Source organism: Martes martes, assembly GCF_963455335.1.
Source record: "Martes martes genome assembly, chromosome: 10".
NCBI lineage: Eukaryota > Metazoa > Chordata > Mammalia > Carnivora > Mustelidae > Martes > Martes martes.
In genome coordinates this window covers 101,088,647-101,110,292 of record NC_137898.1, presented here as the reverse complement: position 1 = coordinate 101,110,292, position 21,646 = coordinate 101,088,647, and the positions used below count along the sequence as shown (strand labels likewise).

General features: G+C 45.4%; 2 protein-coding genes across 2 annotated transcripts in view; one reads left to right on the top strand and one right to left on the bottom strand.

Moving 5' to 3' along the window:
- Positions 1-30: 30 nt before the first annotated feature.
- On the bottom strand, positions 31-3,913 carry DRC12 (dynein regulatory complex subunit 12 homolog). Its single transcript, XM_080815566.1, has 7 exons — positions 3,881-3,913; positions 3,478-3,559; positions 2,974-3,039; positions 2,460-2,579; positions 1,824-1,916; positions 529-659; positions 31-227 (listed from the first exon to the last, which is right to left on the bottom strand). The coding sequence occupies exons 2-7, from the start codon at positions 3,545-3,547 to the stop codon at positions 99-101; spliced, it is 609 nt and encodes a 202-aa protein (XP_080671692.1). The 5' UTR covers positions 3,548-3,559; positions 3,881-3,913; the 3' UTR covers positions 31-98.
- A 5,064-nt stretch (positions 3,914-8,977) lies between these two features.
- The window catches only part of CBL (Cbl proto-oncogene), a 72,736-nt gene continuing 60,067 nt past the window's right edge, over positions 8,978-21,646 (top strand). The window contains exon 1 of the mRNA XM_080815314.1: positions 8,978-9,471. Coding sequence (XP_080671440.1) covers positions 9,280-9,471 — 192 coding nt within the window. The 5' untranslated portion in view covers positions 8,978-9,279. The remainder of the gene's footprint in view (positions 9,472-21,646) is intronic.

The window sequence follows — 21,646 nt, the reverse complement described above, 5'->3', positions numbered from 1 at the left end:
TGCCAAAAAGCCACAGACCACAGTTCTGTTGAGTTCTACATCAAGATAGCTTTATTGCTGGAGCCTCCGAGAGCCCCAGAGACTAGCGGCTTACAGCTTCAAAGATCCAGGGGGTTGAGTCCAAACTGGCGGAGCTGCTCCTTGTACTTGGCATGAAGTCTCAGCACAGCCCCGTCCCACTGAGGCTTGACGACCCTCAGCTTGGCCAAGAGTCGGTCCAGGCTGCCCTGCAGACACCAAGTTTGAGGCCCCAGGAAAGGAGAGGGTAGAGTGAGTGGTGCCCCAGGCTGGCCTGTAAGCTTTCCTCGCCAGTGTCTTCTTCAAGTTCTTACTCTTAGTAAGTAGGCATGGTTGTATTCCCCTGGCAGTCTGCCCTCAAGACAGAGCAGGATTCCCTGTGGAGATGCTGCTTCTCCTTCCCCCGGGTCTACCACTGATGACGATGGCAGCATGAACTAGTTTGGGTCGGAGTGGGAGGATAGGGGAGCACTAGGTACTGGGGGTTGGGCTTCCAACGGTGGTGCTTACGTGTAAGATTTCCTCATACTTGGCCTCCATGTCTGCCACGTGGGCCCGAAGCTGAGCCAGAGTCTGGTCCCGCTCTCCCAGGGCCTGCTCAGCCTCTTGCCTTACAGCCTTGGCCTCCTTCTGGCATGTCTCTGCGGGGCAGGGCAGAAGGACAAAGGGGACTGCATAGTGACACTTTCCCTGTGAACAGAGTCCCCAAAGGTGCCTAAAAAGCAGAACTTAAATGGGATCATTCCAGCCTTCCCCCAGGATCATCAATTTTCCCACAGTCCGTATAAAGAGCTGACATATACTATTAAGGTACAGCCGAGAAAGTAGTGGACTTGGGACAAGGGATGTGGGTCCAAAGTCTGGTTGTCACTTACTTAGTACCTGTGTAAGCTCAGGCATGCCTCTCTCAGACTCAGTTTTTTCATCTTTTAAGACAGACTGTTATAAACCTTACCGGCTTACTGTGAGTTAAATGCGAGAATGTGTGGGGAAATACCTCGTATATACAGGAGGTGCTCCCTAAATGCTGATTGATTTTAAATTTGAGATAAGGCAAGGATTAGGAAAGAAATGCAGGATCTGCATGGCAGAGAAGGAACTCTTGGGTATCTGTAGCTAAACTGAGGCCATTTTAGGGGAGCCTGGCTGACTTAGTCCATAGTGCCTGCCACTCTTGATTTCAGGGTCACGAGTTCAAGCCCCACATTGGGCGTGGCACTACTAAGAAAGAAATTGAGGCTATTTTAGGTTAAGAAAACTCTGAGACCACAATTATGAAAGACCTTATGTGCCATGCTAAGATAGTTCAACTCTATCTTGTAACCAAGAGAGAAAAGAAAACCTTACTGCTCTTTGTTACAGTCTTTTTGTTTATCTGGAAGGTTTATGCCTTTATTTAGCAATAATTATGTAGGACTTGGCATGCACTTGGCATTGAAGATATGGAAGTACATAAGTCAAATATCTTTTCCTTAGTTTCATTGTAAAAAATCAGCTGAGAGGGAATATGTTTTGCTCATGACCGATAAGGCAGGGGTGGGGAGAAAGACCCAGATTTGGAGAGATCATGGAGAGAGGGAGATGAGATGAGATACCCAGGTCTGCTTTAGTTACAACTTAGAGATTTCTGTCATCTTGAACCCTCTGCTCCAGTCCTCCATGGGGGAAGAGTCAGTGGGGAAAATGGTCCAAGAGCCTAGACCGCACGCAGTCTTCTAGAGAAAGACGATCTTCAGTCCGCCCCTGCAGGCTGGACCTTGTCAGTGCCCCAGGGGAGAAAGGGCTTAGGGGGTGGGGAAGCCTACCCAGCTGTTCCCGGAGGCCCATCACTTCTTCCTCCAGCTGCCTGCTGCGGGTCTCCGTTTCCTTCTGCAGGGCCCGGCACTGACGACTCATTTCTGTGGTGGGGGCAGAGGGTGACCAGGGACCCGGGTGTGGATGGAGTAGTGGAGAGAGGAAAGGAAGCTGTGGGCGGGGAAGGGCCTGCTTGGCCCAGTGGGACAGGAACATAAAGACCTTCTCAGTTCCTGTGATTTTAAGAAGCTGGCAGAACTGGAACACCTGGGGCAGAGCTGGGAAACCACACCCCTTTCCCCCTCCCCAACCTGGTCCAGCTCGGGACCTGGATTCTAGCCCTTCTCCCCACTTACTCCCAAGGAGCCAATGAGACGAGGCCATGTAAGTTTTTGTAATCCACATTACAAGAGGTGCTTTCTGTAATCCATAAAGCACATGCCCCTGGGCATCCTGGAAGGTTCCTGCCCAGCATCCTGGAGGCCTTCCTTTGGTTCTTTCAGGCCCCTGCCTGATCCATGCTGAGCCGGGAAGGTTAGGGCTACGCATAACAGATAGAAGTCCTCCCCGGTTCCCTTCCTCTGGCCCTCTTGGTTGTCCTCTTCCAGGCCCCTGCCTCCCGCCCACCTGCCTGGCCAACCACACACCTGCATAGATGGCCTTGCCCTCGCTTCGGGCCTCCTCCAACTCCCCCTCCAGCACCTGCAGCCTCCGCCTCAGCTGCTCTTCAGAAACTTTAGCCCGGCGGGCCTCATCCCTCCGCAGAGCTGTGAAAAGTCCCAGAGCAGTCCTCACAACGGCCTGGGGGTCCCACCGAATCAGGCCCCAAGGGCTTGATAGACTCCTCCCACCTCTGGGAACCTGGTGGCAGATTCCCAGCCTCTCATTCTCTCTCTGGGTTGGTTGGTTGGTTTTCCCCCTAGAATCCCATGAGCTCTTCATTGCTAAGAAGGCAAGACTCCATGTCCTGCTTATGAAAAATAGCTATCCTCACCCACCCTCACTGCCCACCCCTTCCTCGCAATGTCAAGTCTTTCTCCATGGGGAGACGGGGGAGAGACCAGCTCAGCCTCCTGCCACAGCTCCAACCATCCAAGCCTCCAGGATGCAAACCGCCCCATTGTCCCACCTCTGGTGTCCCAGAGCCTCTACCCTTCTTACCCAGGTGGTCTTGGAGCAGCTCCTTCTCCATCACTGCCCGCCGGTGTGCGGACTTGGCCTCCACATCTGCCTTGGCAAGTTGGCAAAGTCTCAGCTTATCATAATCTCAGCCTTTCTCATGGCTCTCTATCCTCAGCCTATAGCTTGGACTTTCTTCCTGCAGCTCTGAGGGCCTCTAAATGAGGGATCTCTGATGGCAGAGGCTACTGAGTTCACCCCTGTGTCCTGGCTCCCCAGCACAGAGTAGGTACTTGGAATATGGGTGAGGAATATATTAAGGAAGGCGCAGAGCCGGAAGGGCACCACGGAGCGGGTGCGTGCTGATTTCCCCAATTTCCCAGCTCCATGGAACCTGGGGGCAGGGGGAAGGCACGAAGAGGAAGGGGCATGAAAACTCCGTCTTGTCATGCAGAGGGCTGCATTCTCTCTGGAGCACCTCTGCTTGGTCTCCAAGCCAGAGTCTGGAGAAGCAGGAGGCACTCACCTCCAGCCGCCCTGACTCACCAGTGCCCGCATTCTCTTTCTTCTTCTGTGCCCCAGTTTTCTTCCCTTTTCCTTTGGTTTTGGGTGGCATCTCCTTGCTGTCCTGGGGAAGGAGAGGACTCATATTTAAGGCTGGGCATGGGGCTCCTTTCCTGACCCCTGGACTGAACCAGGAGTCCTAGGAAAGTTAGAGTTCTAGTATGTTCTAGTCTCCTAGTCTTTCTCTTATAACTTCCAGAAGCTTCCATGCTTGGACTCCTTGGAACTTTAGGCAAGGCTGGGATGTGGGGAGGGTGGAGCTGTTTCTTTCTATCAGTCAGGCTCTACGGGCAGAAATCATTTCTCTCAATCATCTTTTGGAGAAAATAAATCTCAGTACTTGTCCCTTCCCTCTTCCCATCATCCTTGCCCTGCCTCTTCTTACCTGTAGGATCCTCTCTGGCCTCTGCTGTGTTTCCCTGTGGGGTGACCCACTCATGGGAGGGGCAGAGAAAAGGCCCAACCAGCTTGAAGCCTGAGGAGGAGCCTGGGTTCTGGGAGCCAATCCAGGGTGGCAAATTTCCTTTGAGGGCAGGACTGAGAACTGCACGGTTGGGTTTCTGGAGACCAAATGTTGTCCAGGTAACTGAGAAACATGGAGCTCATAGGCAGGTGAAATGTGCCAAGCACAAAGCTTAAAATAGCAAGGTCCTGGAGGGTCGCTTCTCTCCTTATCCCTAAATCCTAAATGTATTTTGAGGAGAAAGAGCTTTGGAACCGGTTAACTATGCTTTATTTTCACGCAGCAGTGCCTGAAGTTTCGAGACATACAAATGACAGATTTTCACATCTGACAGGATGCTGTTATGCTGATACAGAGGAAAAGGGCTGACAGTAGCCATTCTAGGTGATTTATATCCCTAGGGCTCATGAGGGAGCACAATGGCATTATTAGGCTTTGGGAAGGCATTCTGCAGTGTATGAGGGGAAGAAGTGCAGAAGGTAGCTGAGGGAGTTTCTCACTTTAGAGAAAGGAGACACAGAGGAGAGGTAGACCCATGGACTCCAGGGTGCTGACATAGAGCGAGACAAATGTAGAAGAAAGGATATTGGTTAGAGACAAGAGCCATGAGTTCTAGTCCCCCTTCCGATTGTGTAAACTCTGACAAGCCATTTAATTTTGCTCAACCTCAGTTTCCTGGTCTTTAAGTCTTTGATGCTGTAAATCCTGAAAGGACCGGATTTTAGCTGGGTATTCACAGGGCTATCTTCCCTTGTGGGGACTTAATTTATTGCCTTGCTTCCCCTGTTCCCTAATGTGGCTGATTTTCAGTCGGGTGCTGTGAAGCTACTTTGCCAGGCTCCCCTCAGTACTGAGTTGGTCGGGGCTCCCTCTAGTGGACTTGCATGATTTCTGGTGTCTCCTAAATTTTTCTACTTAAATTCTTGGGCCATGTCTGGGGTGCCTGCCTCTTGGGGATACTTCCTAGCAACTTGCTGGGGTCATGAGTGGTTGGAAAAACAAATTCAGGGAAGGGAGTATGATGGGCGACTTGTCCTTATCCCCACCCTCCTTCCAGCTACTCTGGCCTTGTCATCTGTCTGCCACCTGGATCTCTGGGCACCGTACTGGCTAGAATGAAAATGGCAGAAACGTCAGGATTTTCCTCTTGTGGGTCAAGGAATCTTGCAGACCCTTTAGATATTTCTCTCTCTCTCTCGCTCGCTGTCAACACTTTTGGTCAATTGCCTGCTGTCAGGAGCAGATCTGAAGAAATGCTTTGAGATCTGGGATTTAAAAAGCCTCCCTCAGGGTGCCTGGGTGGCTCAGTGGGTTGAGCCTCTGCCTTTGGCTCAGGTCATGATCCCGGGGTCCTGGGATCAAGCCCTGCATTGGGCTCTCTGCTCAGCAGGGAGCCTGCTTCCCCCTCTCCCCTCTGCCTGCTGCTCTGCCTACTTGTGATCTGTCTCTCTGTCAAATAAATAAATACAATAAAAAAAAAAAAAAGCCTTCCTCTGGGGAGTGGACAGATTCAGGTGGTGGTTCATTCATGTTTAGTTGTCTGTCACCTTGGTGGCTGCAGGGTACTTCTCTGATTCTTCAGACATTTTACAGCGTAAAGAGAAGAACCAGGCTTGCCTTTCCTGGGGCTTACAGTTCCTGTACCCCAGGGTCAGATAACTCTGTGCGCAATTCCCAAATCTGGAGAATACTTTTCTTCTCATCTTAAAGTGTGTTTTTCATTTACTTTCCGCCCCTCCTCCCCTGAACCCTTCCCCCTTGCACAGAAATGCAATAGAGATTCCTGCCCCAGTCCTTCTCCTCATCTAGAAGCCTGTTTGTGGTCATTTTCCAGGGAATGAGTAATCTCTGCATTATGCCGATGCAGGGGCCAGCATTTTGAGGACAGGGTTTACAGAAAACAAACAATATATCATGCCTCTGAAGAGCATTTACTTTTCAAATATGTTCAGTCAACTGACTTTCGGGTGCAAAATGAGGATGTGGTTTGGGTGAAGGTGAAATGGAGTAAGAAAGTGCCCCATGTCACATGATGTGATGATACAAACCCAGCCGGCTCTTGAATAAGCCAAGAATGCAAATGACACTGTGATCAACAATCCAATCCCATCTTCAGTATATGTTGAAAACATGCCAAGTAAAATTGTGGGGGGAGAAAAAAAAAGGTAATTCTTTCCTTCTTTTTTCATTAACTTCAGCTTAGAAGTGAAAATAGGTAAGATCATCTCCACAGAACTCTGTCTTTCTTTGAATAGGATCCCATCCGGGAGTTTCAGAGAGACACAGACTCTCTCTGGTTTATTCAAATGTGAGAGATAGGTCATTTGTATATTCAAGGAAATATGGCTTTTTCTCTTTTGTAGGGCACCTGAGTGGCATAGTCAGTTAAGCACCTGACTCTTGATTTTGCTTCAGGTCCTGATCTCAGGGTCATGAGATAGAGCCCCCCCAACCCTCAGGCTCTGCACAGCACCCAATCTGTTGAGATTCTCTGCCCCCCTCCCCCGTTTGCATGTGTCCCGCATGCGCTCTCTCTCTAATAAATAAATCTTAAAAAATAAAAAAAAAAAAACCAACAACCCAAACTATGGCTTCTGTTTTTCCTTCTTCTTAGAGAGTGGGGGAGGAGCAGAGAGAGAGAGAGACTCTTAAGCAGTCTCCGCACCCAGTACAAGCCTGATGCAGGGCTCGACCTCATGACCTGAGATGAAATTGAGAGTCACAGGCTCCCAGGCGCCCCCAGAAATATGGCTCCTGCAAGCAGAAATAAAGTACAAATTATACCATTACATTCTATCCAGGTGGTACTAAACTAATAAAAATTGGAAGCCTTAAAGGAAGCCAGAGATGTGTAGATGACCCAGAGGAACCCATATAGGTCCAGGGGTCAATTTCTTGCCTGTATTCCATTAAATCTAGCATTTGATGAAGAGGGGGAAAAATACCCTGTGTACTTATACTGTGTTAGGTACTGTGGAAGACTAAAGTCTACCAGACAGCATAGCATAAATTAATATGAGGCATCTGTGAGAATGCAGGGTTATGGAAATTTAGAAGAGGAAAGGATTATTTCTAGCTGGAATGTCTGGTGAGAAAGAACATATTTGAGCTGAGTTCTGAAGAATGGGTAGGACTTCAGTAGCACACTTCTTTTTTTTTTAAGAGTTTATTTATTTATTTGACAGAGAGAGAGAGAAAACAAGTAAGCCCAGAGGCAGGCAGGGGGAGAGGGGAGTAGGCTCCCTGCCGAGAAGAGATCCCAGGACACTGGGATCATGAGTCAAGCAGAAGGCAGAGGCCCAACCCACGGAGCCACCCAGGTGCCCAGGTGCCCCTTCAGTAGCACACTTTAGGCAGAGGGAACACTCTCAGCCATGGTGGTGAAAAAAGAAAGAATTGTGGTATTTTGTGACTTGGTGACTCACCCAGCATAGGATATACATATTGGAATAGTATAAAACTGCAAGGTAGTTTGGATTAGATCATGACTGTTAACTTCATCCAGTAGACCATCAGGAATGTTTGAATTTTTTTTTTTTTTTAAAGATTTTATTTATTTGACAGACAGAGATCACAAGTAGGCAGAGAGGCAGGCAGGGCGGGGGGGAAGCAGGCTCCCTGCAGGGCAGAGCGCCTGATGTGGGGCTTGATCCCAGGACCCTGAGATCATGACCTGAGCCAAAGGCAGAGGCTTTAGCCCACTGAGCCACCCAGGCGCCCCTGAAGTTTTTTTTTCTGATGCCATCAGAACTACACGTCAGGAAGACTGGTCTGGTGGCAGAATGGATTGGAGATGGCAGGGAAACTAGTGAGGAAAACGTTTCAGTAAACAGATCAGGGGAGAGAAAGGGAACTGCAACCAGGGTGGTAGATGGGAAGTTTTGACAATTATCTAAGAGGCTTGCCTAGATTTTCCCTTGGGAGATTTCTCTCTCTAGGTAGGAACTGATTAAAGGAAATTCTACTGATAAGAAATAATGTCGACTCCTTAATCAATCTTAGGTAAAGGCCATTGAATTGCAAAGCAAGGATGTCTGGCTGATGGGTGCTTGAGTTCAGAGAGATTTTCCCCAAATGTGACAGGAGCACACGGTAAAGTTAATTCCCTTATCAGTCAACGGGCTTTGTGGAAGACCCAGGTGGGGGATCTAAGACGGAACTGAGTACTTATAGACACACTAGAGCCTGCAAGTTCCCAAAGAGGAGGCTCAGAATTAGCAAATTAGGGCAGAGCACTTCCTTCTTTAGGAAGAAAGTTCCCTTTTTTTTTTTCGAAGTTTTTCCAACAGAACTTTTAGATTAGAGAAGTGGAAATGACTGGGAACTGCATTTCTGTTCCACAAGAGGAGCGAGTACTCCTCTGGTCAGAGCTCACACCCATCTTACAGCATCTGTGGTCAAGGCCTGTGCCGGCCGCGCTGACCTGCTGCGCAATGTGTGGAGCCCAGTGCGCTGAGCTGGGGAATCTTAAGTACATACTCAATTCCCAGAAAAAGGAACTAGTGTTCAGAAGCCAAAAGAGGGGGAGGTGTTTTGTTTTCAGAAAGTCAAAAGGCCTGGAAGAAGAGCTTGCGGCCTGAGTGTCTCAAGCCTTTCTGAGGCTTGAATATCGGCAACAGTCACATTCTTGTCACATTCTTGTCCTTGGTGCCGACTTAATGAGTTCAAAACACCAAGGGGTGGGGAAAGAACTTCTGTTTTTCTCCAAGCAAATGACTTTAAGCTCAATTTCCTCATCCGTCAGGTATGGGGGAAAGACTTGACGTCGAGGTTCCTTCCACTGCTACTTGTCTTCATTTAAATGTCCACTCAAAGCGCCAACCTTACAGCCCACAAGGAACATGGAGGGCTCGGCTTCTGTCTAGTGCGCAGACTCCTGCCAGACTCCGCCCCCTTCCTTTCCCGGCTTCTCCAGCAGAGGGCGCAGGCGCAAAGGTTCCGCCTGGGCCCGCCCCCGGGGGCAGGGGAGGGGTAGGCGGCGCGGAAACTTGGCCGCGGCTTTCCGGGAGCTGTGACTCGGGAGGGGGTGGCGCAGGAGCGGTCGCTACCCAGTCGGGACCAGGCCGCCGGCTTCGCCGAGCTCCGCGCGCTCCTCCCGCCCCCGGGCTCGCGCTCTTGGAAGGGGCGCGCCCGCGCGGACCCGCGCTCCCGTCGCCGCCCACTCCCCTCCCCGCGGCCGCCCCTCCCTCCGCCCGGACAGCCGGCGGTGGCAGCGGCGGCGGCGGCCGGGAGAGGCCCCTCCTTCACGCCCTCCTTCTTTCCCTCGCTCGCAGCGGAGCGGAGCCGGCGGACGCGGCTGGGCCCCCAACCCTCCCCGGACCATGGCCGGCAACGTGAAAAAGAGCTCCGGGGCCGGGGGCGGCGGCGGCTCCGGGGGCTCGGGCTCGGGCGGCCTGATCGGGCTCATGAAGGACGCCTTCCAGCCGCACCACCACCACCACCACCTCAGCCCCCACCCGCCGGGCACCGTGGACAAGAAGATGGTGGAGAAGTGCTGGAAGCTCATGGACAAGGTGAAAGGCCTGCCCGGGACCCGCGGGAGCAGGGGTGGGCGTGGGCGGAGGGGCCGAGGGAGGGGAAGGAAGGGACAGAGGAAGCTGGGGGGAGGGGACGGGTCATGCGGGGCTGGGGAGGCGAGGAGCTGGGGTGACCCAGCCGAGGGGAGGGGGACGTGGGGGTGGGGAAGAGACCGGGAGGGTGGGGGTCGGCGGTGGGGGAAGGGCTGCGGTTGGGAGTGGGGAACGTTGAGGTGCTGTATTTGGGGTAACGAGACAAAGATGGGGTGGGGGCTGGAGTGAAGGTTAACTGGGAAGCCACCGGGGCGGAAGTATAATGGGGGGGTTATGTTGGGGCTCTGCAGGGTCTAGGGATGTGGGTCACGAAATTGGCCGCAGGAGGTGGGAAGGAGGGGGAGGGCAAAGAAAAGAGTGTGCGATGTACCGGCTGGGGCTGTTAGCTGGATGAGGAGTCGAGCCCGGACTCGGGAATTAACGTTGATGGGCTCTGACTGAGAGACCTGGGGTCAGGACAACTCCGCAGGCAAACTGCGCTCGCGGCGCGCGCACAGTTTTTTCTCGTTAAGATGTAACACCAAGATAAAAGAAATTCGGGATGTTTAAATGGGCCAAGGAAGGAACTTTCCTCCACGTCTAGCGCTGGGGGCAAGTTTTCATCCTCCAAAACATTGGATGGGATCCATTGCTGGTGCTGAGATTAAACCACAAGTTCTGGTTAGAACCATTATCTTCGGAAAGATGTATTCACTGAGCGGGCTGAACAGCGGCTTCAGGCTCCTTCCAGAACTTCCTCCTCACGCTGCTTTTAGCTGGGTTCTAGTTTTTTCGTGGTGGACCTGACTCCTTGTTGCAGGACCTGGCTTTAAGCTTGTTCCGTGAGCTTTGATTACCTTTTTTAAAGCAAGTGTGAAAAATACCGCTTTTATATTTGGCCATTAAGTTTGCCGTTTGGGAGAATTTTACTTCTGCATTGTGTCCGGGTAAAGAACTATAGTGTTCCAGAGTACTTCAGAGTGTTTAAGCATTTCCAGAAAATTCAGTGCAGTGTTTCCTTAATATTTTTCACATTCATTAATTCATAGCTTATTTCTTGAAAAATTTCATATTGCCAATGAAAAGTAATTAAGAGTATCTGGCATCTTGTAAGAGAATGGTGTTATTTCCTCCAGAATAAACTTGGTTTTCTTTGGTTCCTCTCTAGGTCTAGGTTCCTCTTCTGTAAGTTCTTCATGGATTCTTTTGGAGTAAAACAGCTAATAAAAATGATTATGAAACACTTGGCAAATATAAATGTTCTGTATAAATGCTTAATAAGTCCGGTGCGTGAATTAACACTCCTGAAGTGCGTACAAGTGGTTCCTGAGCCACTTTGGGTTTCTAGTGTTTCTAATGTTAAATAATTTGGTACTGTAATGAATGATCCCAGGATTTGTATGTTCATTATATTGGTGGTGTAGTGCTAATTTCATTATTAGAAGTCATAATAAAACCATTACAGAGAGTTAGGCATGGAAAGGAAACTTTGAATTCATTGACACTTTTTAGAAAATTACCCAGTGTATTCAGTATCTGAAGTTTGTAGGGTTGCATTTTAGAGATTTATAGGTAAGGACTAAGGTTCCCCTGGAATAGAAAAAAATTTCTATTTTTAGTTTCTCGTTTAAGATGTGTGCATGCGGTATATCGAAACTGTTGACTAGAGACCTTTCCTTAAAAATGACAAACTTTTTCTCAGACTTTTGAATCTCTGTAAAGTAGTTCAAGTAAGATCCTTCTTTAAGTTTTATTCCTTTGTTTCTTAAAGTATGTATATGGATTTTTGATTTTTTTCTGCAGGGTGTTTAATGGGGAAGAATACTCATTTTGAGTGCTCCTCAGGTTTTGATAGTTTCAGGGAAAGTGGGCACTTAGCTTTTCCTTTCTAGTGTTGGGAGAGGAATGTTTTATTCTTGTGTTGCTTGTCCTGGAAGGTAATTTTTAGTACTGTTCTGTGCCCCATATCGCATATTACTAATCATGCTGAAATAAAACTTAGTTCTTTCTGATGTATTCGTTTGATAGGTTCATACTACTCTCCAGATTTTGGGTACTTTCGTAAGTATTAGATTGAACTGTCTCTTCTATGCTTTCAGAAATGGTCTTTTTTTCACTTTTTTATTGTTAGAGTCTTAAATGTGTCAGTAACCCTCCTTGACTCGTGTGGTATGATGTAAGAGGTAAAGAACTTAACTCTCAAATCCACAAGTGTCCCACACAGCTACTGAATTTGGTTCTAAGTCACCTTCTATTTCCTATTTTGTCCTTGTTATTGAAGCTAGGTGAATGTTACTCCAGCCTATTAATAATCAATTTACTGGCTTTGCACTGGGAACTGTTGGTGTCCTCCCCTCCCCCAATGTTGAATATGTGCAGATGGAGAAGTTGGCATAAGTCATGGGTTCTGGTCAACATAGGCCTGATTTTACTAATCCATTGTGGAACTTAAACTCATTGTTGGGAAAATGCTTGTCCTAGAACACTTGCTATTTAACGAAAGACATGGTCAGCCTCTGGGGTTTTTTGGTGCTAGCCTAGTATATTGTAATGAATATTTGTGTAAATACTTGTGTGTGAAGAAAGTGGCTAGTAAGAGCCAAGTGGGCAGGGCAGTGGAGAGAGAAATCCTATAAATTGCCTTAAATGTCAGCTCGGAAGTATTTAAGTATTTAATTTGGTGAGAGATTCAAAATTCTGTTAGGAAGTAGAGCAGGAGTTGGCAAACTTTTTGTCGACGGACAGACAGTAAATATTTTAGGCTTTGCTGGACCCACTTAGTCTTGTTTTCTTTGCTGTTGTTTTATAACTCTTTAAAAATGTAAAAGCCATTCTTAGTTTGCAGGTTTAAAAGAAGGCTGGAGATTGTAGGTTGCCCATCTCTGGAGTAGAGCATCATGCTGGCTGTATTTTAGGTCTGTACTATGTTTTTATTTTGAATTAGCTTATATTACTAGAACATGAAGGTGTTGATTTTTTTTTTAATGGGATATAATTTTTTTTTAAGGTTTTATTTATTTGACAGAGAGATAGAGAGTACAAGTAGGCAGAGCAGCAGGCAGAGGAATAGGGAGAAGCAGGCTCCCCACTGAGCAGGGGGCCTGATGTGGGGCTCGATCCCAGGACCCTGGGATCATGACCTGAGCTGAAGGCAGCCATTTAACCAACTGAGCCACCCAGGTGCCCCTGGGATATAATTTATGAAAGAATTTATGGGACACCTGGGTGGCTCAGTTGGTTAAGCATCTGACTCTTGGTTTCGGCTCCTGTCATGATCTCTGGGTCGTGAGATTGAGCCTTATGTCCTGCTCAGTTGGCAGGCAGCCTGAGGATTCTCTCTCTATCCCTTCCCCCCACTCATCCCCCCAGCTCTCTGAAATAAATAAATATTTAAAAAATTATAATTCCCTTATGATTTATAAGGGGAAAAAGCTTCCTTTTAAGTCATGAGTTTAAAACAGTATTTTTATTTATTTATTTATTTATTTATTTTTAGATTTTATTTATTTATTTGACAGATAGAGATTACAAGTAGACAGGCAGGCAGAGAGAGGAAGGGAAGCAGGCTTCCTGCTGAGCAGAGAGCCCGATGCTGGGCTCCATCCCAGGACTCTGGGATCATGACCCGAGCCAAAGGCAGAGGCTTTAGCCCACTGAACCACCCAGGTGCCCCTAAAAAAGTATTTTCAAAAGGTGATTCTTCCTGGGGCACCTGGGTGGTTCAGTGGGTTAAAGCCTCTGCCTTCAGCTCAGGTCATGGTCCCAGGGTCCTGAGATCGAGCCCCGCATCAGGCTCTCTGCTCAGCAGGGAGCCTGCTTCCCCCTCTCTCTCTCTGCCTGCCTCTCTGCCTGCTTGTGATCTCTGTCTGTCAAATAAATAAATAAAATATTAAAAAAAAAAAAGGTGATTCTTCCTTCTACTACCTATCTTCTCTTTGTCCTACCCGCCCCTTCCCCCAAAAGTACCTTTCTATATTTTGGAAGCAAGGTGCACTAAATAGAATTTATGATTCGGTATATTTCATTGGACTACTTCCTCCTTCCCTTCTCAGCTTCCTTCCTTTGCATGCTAAGTCCCAAGCATAGTGCTAGGTGTAAATTACCTTCCAGGAGATTACATTATAGTGATAAGGGACCACGTAAGTATGTACAAAGCGATATGAGATCTCTTAAGTTTAAACATAGCGTACATACAAGATTGTAAACTCCATGAGGACAGCAACTATAGTCTGCTAACCTCCTGCAGTGTCCAGTCATGAGGCTTACTCAAGAGTAAGTGCTTTGTAAATATTTCAGTTGTTTTGTATGGTGCTCGCTTCGGCAGCACATATATTAAATTGTTTTGTATGTTCCAAAGAAATAACTGAAAAGAAAAGATGTGGGGGTGGGAATACATTTTAATTACATTAAACTTATTTTTTTGCAGTAGCCCTTTGGTGGTATCATGTGTGTTTTATAGAAGGAGACAGTTAGGCTCAGAGAAGTTAGGTAATTTAATTTAGTGAGTTTGGAGGCTGACTTGGAATCCAGGATCACCTATCTCCAGAGGCTTAGTTATTCCCTCCATACAGTACCTTCTTAGGTATACAGCAGAGCCTCAGTAACAAAAAGCCATTTATTCAGAAAGTGACCTGTGTGGGTATAAAACAATCTTCACGCACACTTATGTTCCACCATTCACACACTCAAGCAAAGTAGATGTTCTCTTGAGTGATATTAGGATAGCATTTAATATCATTCAGTGAAATATCGTTTGTCTTCTACTTTCAGGTTAAGGGTTTGTGTCTCTCCAAATTATGTGTACCAGTTACTTTGCTGGTGGTCTCAGAGGCCTGTGCACTTTATTTTCCCATTATACTCAATGCATGTTATCTCTGGCATCATGGACCAAGGCTTTGTCTTAATTTCAGTTCCTGGGCCTGACATGCGGTAGTTGGTGAATGAAGTGCAAGCAAACAGTTAACAAAATAAAATGAGCTCAAAACATAGTCCCTCCTCACTCTCTGTGTGATGAATTAGGGAGAATCAGGTAGGGAATCTCTTTTGAGTGCTGACTTAAGGTACCATTTACTCAAACCTTTCTCGGTTATAAAGGTAATATATAGTCATTGTAAAACATGATTGTGCTGTTAAGACCGCCCCCAAAGGATGTAAAATTCTTTGTAATTCCTTGTGAAACATGAGCTTGCTTGAGCATTTCACATGATTTGTGATAACTTGGTAGGTATATAGAATAAAAGTGAGGTTGGGCCAGGGGAGAAGAGAATCTGTTCATTTTGTAACTTAGGTTGACGTGTTTGGTAACTCTTGCTATATAGTAAAACCTGTTTTTAGTGTGTAGTAGGTTTGTTGTTAGTATACATACATTAAACCTGATAAATCATGGCAGATTGGTCCCTTACTCTTCACTGCCAACATAGTTCATGTTCTATTCAAACATAACAACTTAGTAACTTTTTTTTTTTTAAAGATTTTATTTTTTTTGACAGAGACAGTGAGAGAGGAAACACAAGCAGGGGGAGTGGGAGAGGGAGAAGGAGGCCTCCCGCAGAGCAGGGAGCCCGATGTGGGGCTCGATCCCAGGGTCCCGGGATCATGACCCGAAGCGAAGGCAGACGCCTATCGACTGAGCCACCCAGGTGCCCCCTTAGTAATGTTTATACTACGGAAAAAAAAAACAAAAACCAATTTCCCTAACGATTAACCTAGATCATTAAAAGAGTAACAAATGAAGTATTAACTTGAAAACTGAGTTTAAACTTCAATCATATTTTTTAATGAAGTTGTTAATTCTGATCTACATTAGGTTTGTTGGAAGTAGGGGGATTATAACAAGCAAGCCATTGTGAAATGTTTTCATGATTAGCACATTTTGTGCTGGAAGGAAATAGGTGGGAGTAGTCAACCAGGAGCACTGGAAGCCAGCCTCAGCTCTGTCCGAACAGTGTTCCTTCCTGCAGCAGCTTCCGAAGGGAGGAAGGGAAAGGGGTGCTAACGATGGCATTGGTGGTATACACCCACTGGGGATTTCAAGCCCTGGGAAGATTTGGTGCCACAGTCCTAGATGCTCCTGTGATTCCTTTAGAAGAAATCCACGATGACTCTGGGTCTCCTCTCTGCAGCTTTTAGGATGGACAGTGACTCTTGCTTTGCAGACTCTACTGCCTGGGCACCTTCTCAGACCCACCTCTGAATACTGCCTTTGCTCTGGCTCTGGGATCAGGCATGAGGAAGTCTTAAAATGAGGCCAGCATATTGATACTTTAGTGAATGGGATGGGATCCTAATTCCCGCCTCTTCCTACTTTGAATAGCTGTATCTGTTGTAGCACTCTTTGTGAAAAATGACATATGAATCATAACATACACAGAACAAAATGTAAAAGTCCCCCATTACTCTCCTGCCCCCATGTGACTACCTCTCCAGAGGTACATACTATCTACAGTTTGGGTTCCATCTCTCTAGTCCTTAGTCCCTTTCCCTAAGCTAGGCTCTGAGAAGGTTGGATGGACAGCATTGCCCATGAAAGATAGATGAACTTGAGCAAGTTACTGACTTTTTAGCATTTACTCACTAAGACTGATAACTGAGTTCTAATTGTCCCTTGTAGAGCAGTTTACAGTTCATATCTGCTGATACATCAGGAAACTCAAAATAGTGTGTTTGAGGAGAATGGAATTGGGATTCAGAGAGATTAAGTAACCTAAGTCACCCAGCTAATACTTTTGCTTTTTGTCTGGATCTTGATCTGGTGTTCAGACTCTGTTAGGTGATTTCTTATAAGCCAGTGCTTCTCAGACTTTAGTATGAATTCAGACCATTGGGGGGTGGTGTTAAGATTTATTTATTTTTTAGAGGGTGGGGAGGGGCAGAGGCAGAAGGAGAGAGAGAGAAACTCAAGCAGATTGCATTGAGTGGGAGCCTAATGCAGGGCTTGGTCTCATGACCCTTAGATCATGACCTGAGCTGAAACAAAGAGTTGGATGCTTGACCGACTATGCCACCCAGGTGCCCCCTGACCATCTGGGGATCTTGTTAAAAAGGTAGAGGCTGAGTAAACCTGGGATGGCGCCCATGATTCTGTATTCCTGACCAGCTCCTGGGTGATGTCCATGCAGCTGGTCCCAGGGACCACGCTTGAAGTAGCAAGTCTTCATTCCACAGTTGCTTTTATTTTAGGTGAGCCTAATGGACGTTTTTTTCTTTCTTGAGAAATAGCAGTAGTGTATCTCATTTATGTTGAAGATTTTAATTATTATGTTCTTAAATTTCAAAAGTAAATTGTACTTAGAATATACATTTTTTTAAAGATTTTATTTATTTATTTGACAGATCACAAGTAGGCAGAGAGGCAGGCAGAGAGAGAGAGGAGGAAGCAGGCTCTCTGCAGATCAGAGAGCCCAGTGTGGGGCTGGATCCCAGGACCCTGGGATCATGACCTGAGCTGAAAGCAGTGGCTTTAACCCACTGAGCCACCCAGGCGCCCTGTTTTGCTTTTTCAAAATTTGCTATATTGTGGAGATTTACCATGTTAATACCACATATAGGTCTCCCTGAATTTTTTTTTTAAGGATTGTATAAGATTTTATAATTATATGTTTATCTAATAAGTTCATATTGATAATCTTTTAGGTTATTTCTGATTTTTAATATTTGGAACAGTGCTGTGGTGACTACCCATTATGCAGTTTCTAAATATTTCTTTAGAATAAACTCCTAGAAATGAAATGTGCTGGACCAGAATACTCATACATTCAAGTTTTAAAATATATATGTATTAGCACGTTGCCCTCTAAAAAATTTGCTTCCACTCATGATGCTTGTCTAGTTTGTTGATTTAAATATGATTCCTTGGTACCTTAGATGAAAATTGGGGGTAGGGAGAGGGTGGTTGGGTTATGGACATTGGGGAAGGTATGTGCTATGGTGAGTGCTATGAAGTGTGTAAACCTGGTAACTCACAGACCTGTACCCCTGGGGCTAATAATACATTATATGTTAATAAAACATAAAAAATTTTAAAAAATTATATTGGCATCTGTCTATACACTTTTTTTTTTTAAAAGATTTTATTTATTTATTAGACAGAGATCACATGTAGGCAGAGAGGCAGGCAGAGAGAGAGGGAGGAAGCAGGCCCCCTGCCGAGCAGAGAGCCCAGTGCGGTGCTCGATCCCAGGACCCTGGGATCATGACCTGAGCGGGAGGCAGAGGCCCAACCCACTGAGCCACCCAGGCGCCCCTGTCCATACACTTTTATTGGACACAAGCTGTATGCCAGGTGCTGGGGAGTTAAAGATGACCCAATGTACTCAGAATCTGGTGATCTAACTGAAGGTATACAAAGGGCTCTGGGAAGTGTCTTTGGAAATCATTAGGCGAACCTTTACTTCATTCCTGATGAGACAAGACAGGGGATTGGGAAGGGAAGGAACTTGAGAGCACATCAGTGCCTCTGTACTATCCTGAGCCACAGTTGTATCTTAATGAGGGTCTGACATCCAAAAGTGATGCTAAAATCATTTAATCTCTAGTTCATGCTGAGTATTCCGTTTGAAGTTGCACTGATAAGTCTAGGTGGATAATTATATTTTCCTTTAAAAAATAGAATCTGTGTATAAAAACTGCATGGTTAAACTATCAGTACGTGTAGGTTATTTAATATCCTACATTGTGTTGGATTTTTTTCCTGCAGCTAATGTGATAAATGAAAGTAATGAGATTGGTAATTAGTTATAAGTGGCATAGTGTCTTTAATAAATAGTGTTGGGTGGTATTTGAGAAGTGTTAGGTAGTAATTATAGTTCAAGTCCCTGAATGGAGTTTTGAGAAATCAATAATGGAGAATAGTAATTAGAAGTAAAAGGCTTTTTTCTTTGGGCCATTATCTAGTGATGATAGGTTTCTTAAAAAAAAAGTACAGGTTTCTGATTTCTCTTTAAAAAACATTTAAAAGCTTCACTGTATATAGTTGTAATACTGTTAACCGTTCTCAGGTTTCTGTGTTGGTGAGTTTCTAAACCTGAAGTTTTAAGAAGATGTTAAAAAATTAAAGTCTAAAGAGGCTTTAGAAATTAATTGATCTCTTTTATTTATAGAGGCAGAAATTGGGACCCAGAGAGGTCAATAAACTTGGTTAAGGTCAGCATAGCCAAATAATGTTGGTCATCAGGCTAGAACCCAGGTCTCCGGACCTGGTGTCCTTCCTGCCATACCTCCTGCTCCCTTGAGCAATATGGAGTCTTTTAATAAAACTGTAACCAGATTTTACATGTTTTAAGATCAGCTCAACCAACTGAATACTCATTTCGAAGCATAAAGCTTATTTTAATCACGTTTTAACGTATGAAATGTTTGAAATGAAAAACCATTCCACGGATAAGTTGAGGTCTACAGGGCTAAAAATACTTAGTCATTCATAGTCCTATATGGTTAGAGTTTTCTGTCTAATTGGAAATTCAGGTTCCTTAGTGGTAGAGAAGAGTCTGTGTTCAGAATAGAATTAGGCTTAGGCACTGTTCTTGGTACCTTTTCTCTTTTTATAAATTTAGCTGTTTCCAAGCATAATTTTATTCTTTTTTATTGTGATCATAGCACTTTCCAAATTTTTTCTATTGACCATTGAGGCTTGGCAGAAGCAAAGGGAGGAGTGAGGCCAATGAGAAAGCTGTTATGAATGAACTGTGTGGCAGCCGTACAAGGATGCTGTTGCTTTCCCAGAGCACGTTTCTTTTTGGCATTGTTTTGAGTGATGCTGTAAATGTACAGGCAGAAGTAAACAAAAGGAAGCCATTTTTGCCATTGCAAGACTTGGAAGGCCAAATAAAGTTGACCAAATGGAGGACACACTGAACAGGAAAATATTTTAGTTTTTTAGAAATTTTTTGGTGAATGTGTTTGGAGCTCAGTGTCCATTTATGCTTTAGCTAGCTAGCTATGACTGGCAAATTAAAGTAATAAAGGCAGGTTTTCACTTTTGATGTTTGTTAACTGTTAAATTAGTCACAGAGCCTTTTTTGAACTTTTCCCTAGAGGTTATACGTGTTGAGGGCATTTCTTTTCCTTCCTAGGAGATTTTAGTATCAAAAGAGTAGGTCTACTTAAATGTTTTCTTTAGGGTCTGTGTTGGTGTTAAAAACTCAAGAGTTGGGGCGCCTGGGTGGCTCAGTGGGTTAAAGCCTCTGCCTTCGGCTCAGGTCATGATCCCAGGGTCCTGGAATCGAGCCCCGCATCGGGAGCTCTGCTCAGCAGGGAGCCTGCTTCCTCCTCTCTCTCTGCCTGCCTCTCTGCCTACTTATGATCTCTGTCTGTCCAATAAATAAATAAAATCTTAAAAAAAAAACAACTCAAGAGTTGTTAGTGGAATACTGATTTCCCTGGTCATGTGATGATTCTTCTCAAAAAGATCTTAAGAGCAGACATTTAATCTGCAAATGATCTTCATAAGGTCATGTTTGAGGGAGGGATGAATAATATTTGTGAAAGGTACACGGTACTAGCTTGAAAATGCAAGCGAATCAAGTGTTTTTGGAGACATTTTTTAACTTGTGATATTTTAAATGTTATAGTATGAGGAATGTTATGTTTTTTGATGAATTATCATTAACATTTATTGATTGCATGTTATAGGTTGGGTATTGTATGTAAGATTAAGCAATTTTAGTTTTGTTGTTGAAAGAATGTATATGTTTTTTTCAGAGGTATTAGGCAAATAACTGCATTTTAACCTAAACTCTCTGAGGTTAATGCATTTATCTTTAAATAGGGAGAACGGGGGGCGCCTGGATGGCTCAGTCAGGTAAATGTCTGAGTTGGCTCAGGTCATGATCCCAGGGTTGTGGCATGGAGTCCTCCACTGGGCTCCCTGCTCCATGGGGAGCCTGCATCTCCCTCTCCTGCTCCCCCGGCTTGTGCTCTCTCTCGCTCGCTCTCTGTCAGATAAATAAAATCTTTAAAAATAAATAAATAGGGAGAACAGGTGGGTTGGTGTGTGTAGCCCCGGATATAGATATAAATTCATATTGGGAGCTCTGCTGGATTTGGACCTTGGAAGATGGGGTGGGAGGATACTGTAGCTTTTGCAGATCGTGGGTCACCGTATTCTTGAGTGGCCTGCTGCCTTTTCTCTATCCTTCGGTCATCAGAGATTATGCAGGACTGGGAAGGTAGCAGTGGCATGAGCCAGGATGGTAGGAATTATGGTATCGGTTTCTGGGAGTCATCAAAAGGTGATGTTCAGTCTACCACTCTATCTAAAGTCCATAATTCCTGCCTATCCTGAAGATAAGCCTGGTCAAGGTGAATGGAAATGGGAGCCCAACACGTATTAAGTACCCAGTTTATTGGAAACTGTGCAGGCCTTTCATAAGTGTTTATTGTGAGGTAAGTATTTTCTCTGTTTTTGCTGGTAGAAGAGCTGAGGCTCAGAGGTTAAGAAAATTAGTGAAGGTAAATGACCGAAACCGGACATTTCAATATAGTTGGTTGATGCAATCTTAGCAAAATATGAAAACATTTGGTCCTTTCTAATTTTAATCAAAACCTTAAAAGCTTATATTACAGGCTTCATCCTAATGCCTCCTTGTTAATTACCTATTTCACATCTCTCTCTCCTCTCTCCACTTTGCTGTCTCCTTCTTAGTCTTACTGATCTTTTTATTCCTCAAACAAATCCAGACCTGTTCCCATGTTCAGACTTGGATTAGTTTCCCGCTCTGGGCTCCTCTTCTGCTGATACTGCATGGCTAACTACTTTGTGTAATTTCAACTCTTAATCCAAAAACACATCAGAGAATCTTTCCCTATTCATTGTTCTAAAGGAGTCTTTCAGGGGTGCCTTGGTGGCTCAGTCGATTAAGCATCCGCCTTTGGCTCGGGTCATGATCCCAGAGTCCTGGGATGGAGCCCCAAGTCAGGCTTCCTGCTCAGCAGGGAGCCTGCTTCTCCCTCTGCTGTTCCTCCTGCTTGTGCTCTATCAAATAAATAAAATCTTAAAAAAAATAAAGGAATTGTTCAGCTTGTTCTTACTCTATTTAAATGCTCTACATAGAGCCTGACACTTTTCTTTTTATTGAAATATAATTGACATGTAACATGGTGTTAGTTTCAGCTATATAACATGATGAATGATTCTGCTTGT

What these genes read in the sequence shown, in the direction of transcription:
- DRC12 (XM_080815566.1), bottom strand. Translation starts at nt 3,547, where the DNA reads ATGCCACCCAAAACCAAAGGAAAAGGGAAGAAAACTGGGGCACAGAAG. An exon ending in GAAAGAGAATGCGGGCACTG is followed by an intron (nt 3,040 to 3,477) that starts GTGAGTCAGGGC and finishes TTGCCAAGGCAG; the next exon opens with ATGTGGAGGCCAAGTCCGCA. An exon ending in GGGCCTCCGGGAACAGCTGG is followed by an intron (nt 660 to 1,823) that starts GTAGGCTTCCCC and finishes CCTGCCCCGCAG; the next exon opens with AGACATGCCAGAAGGAGGCC.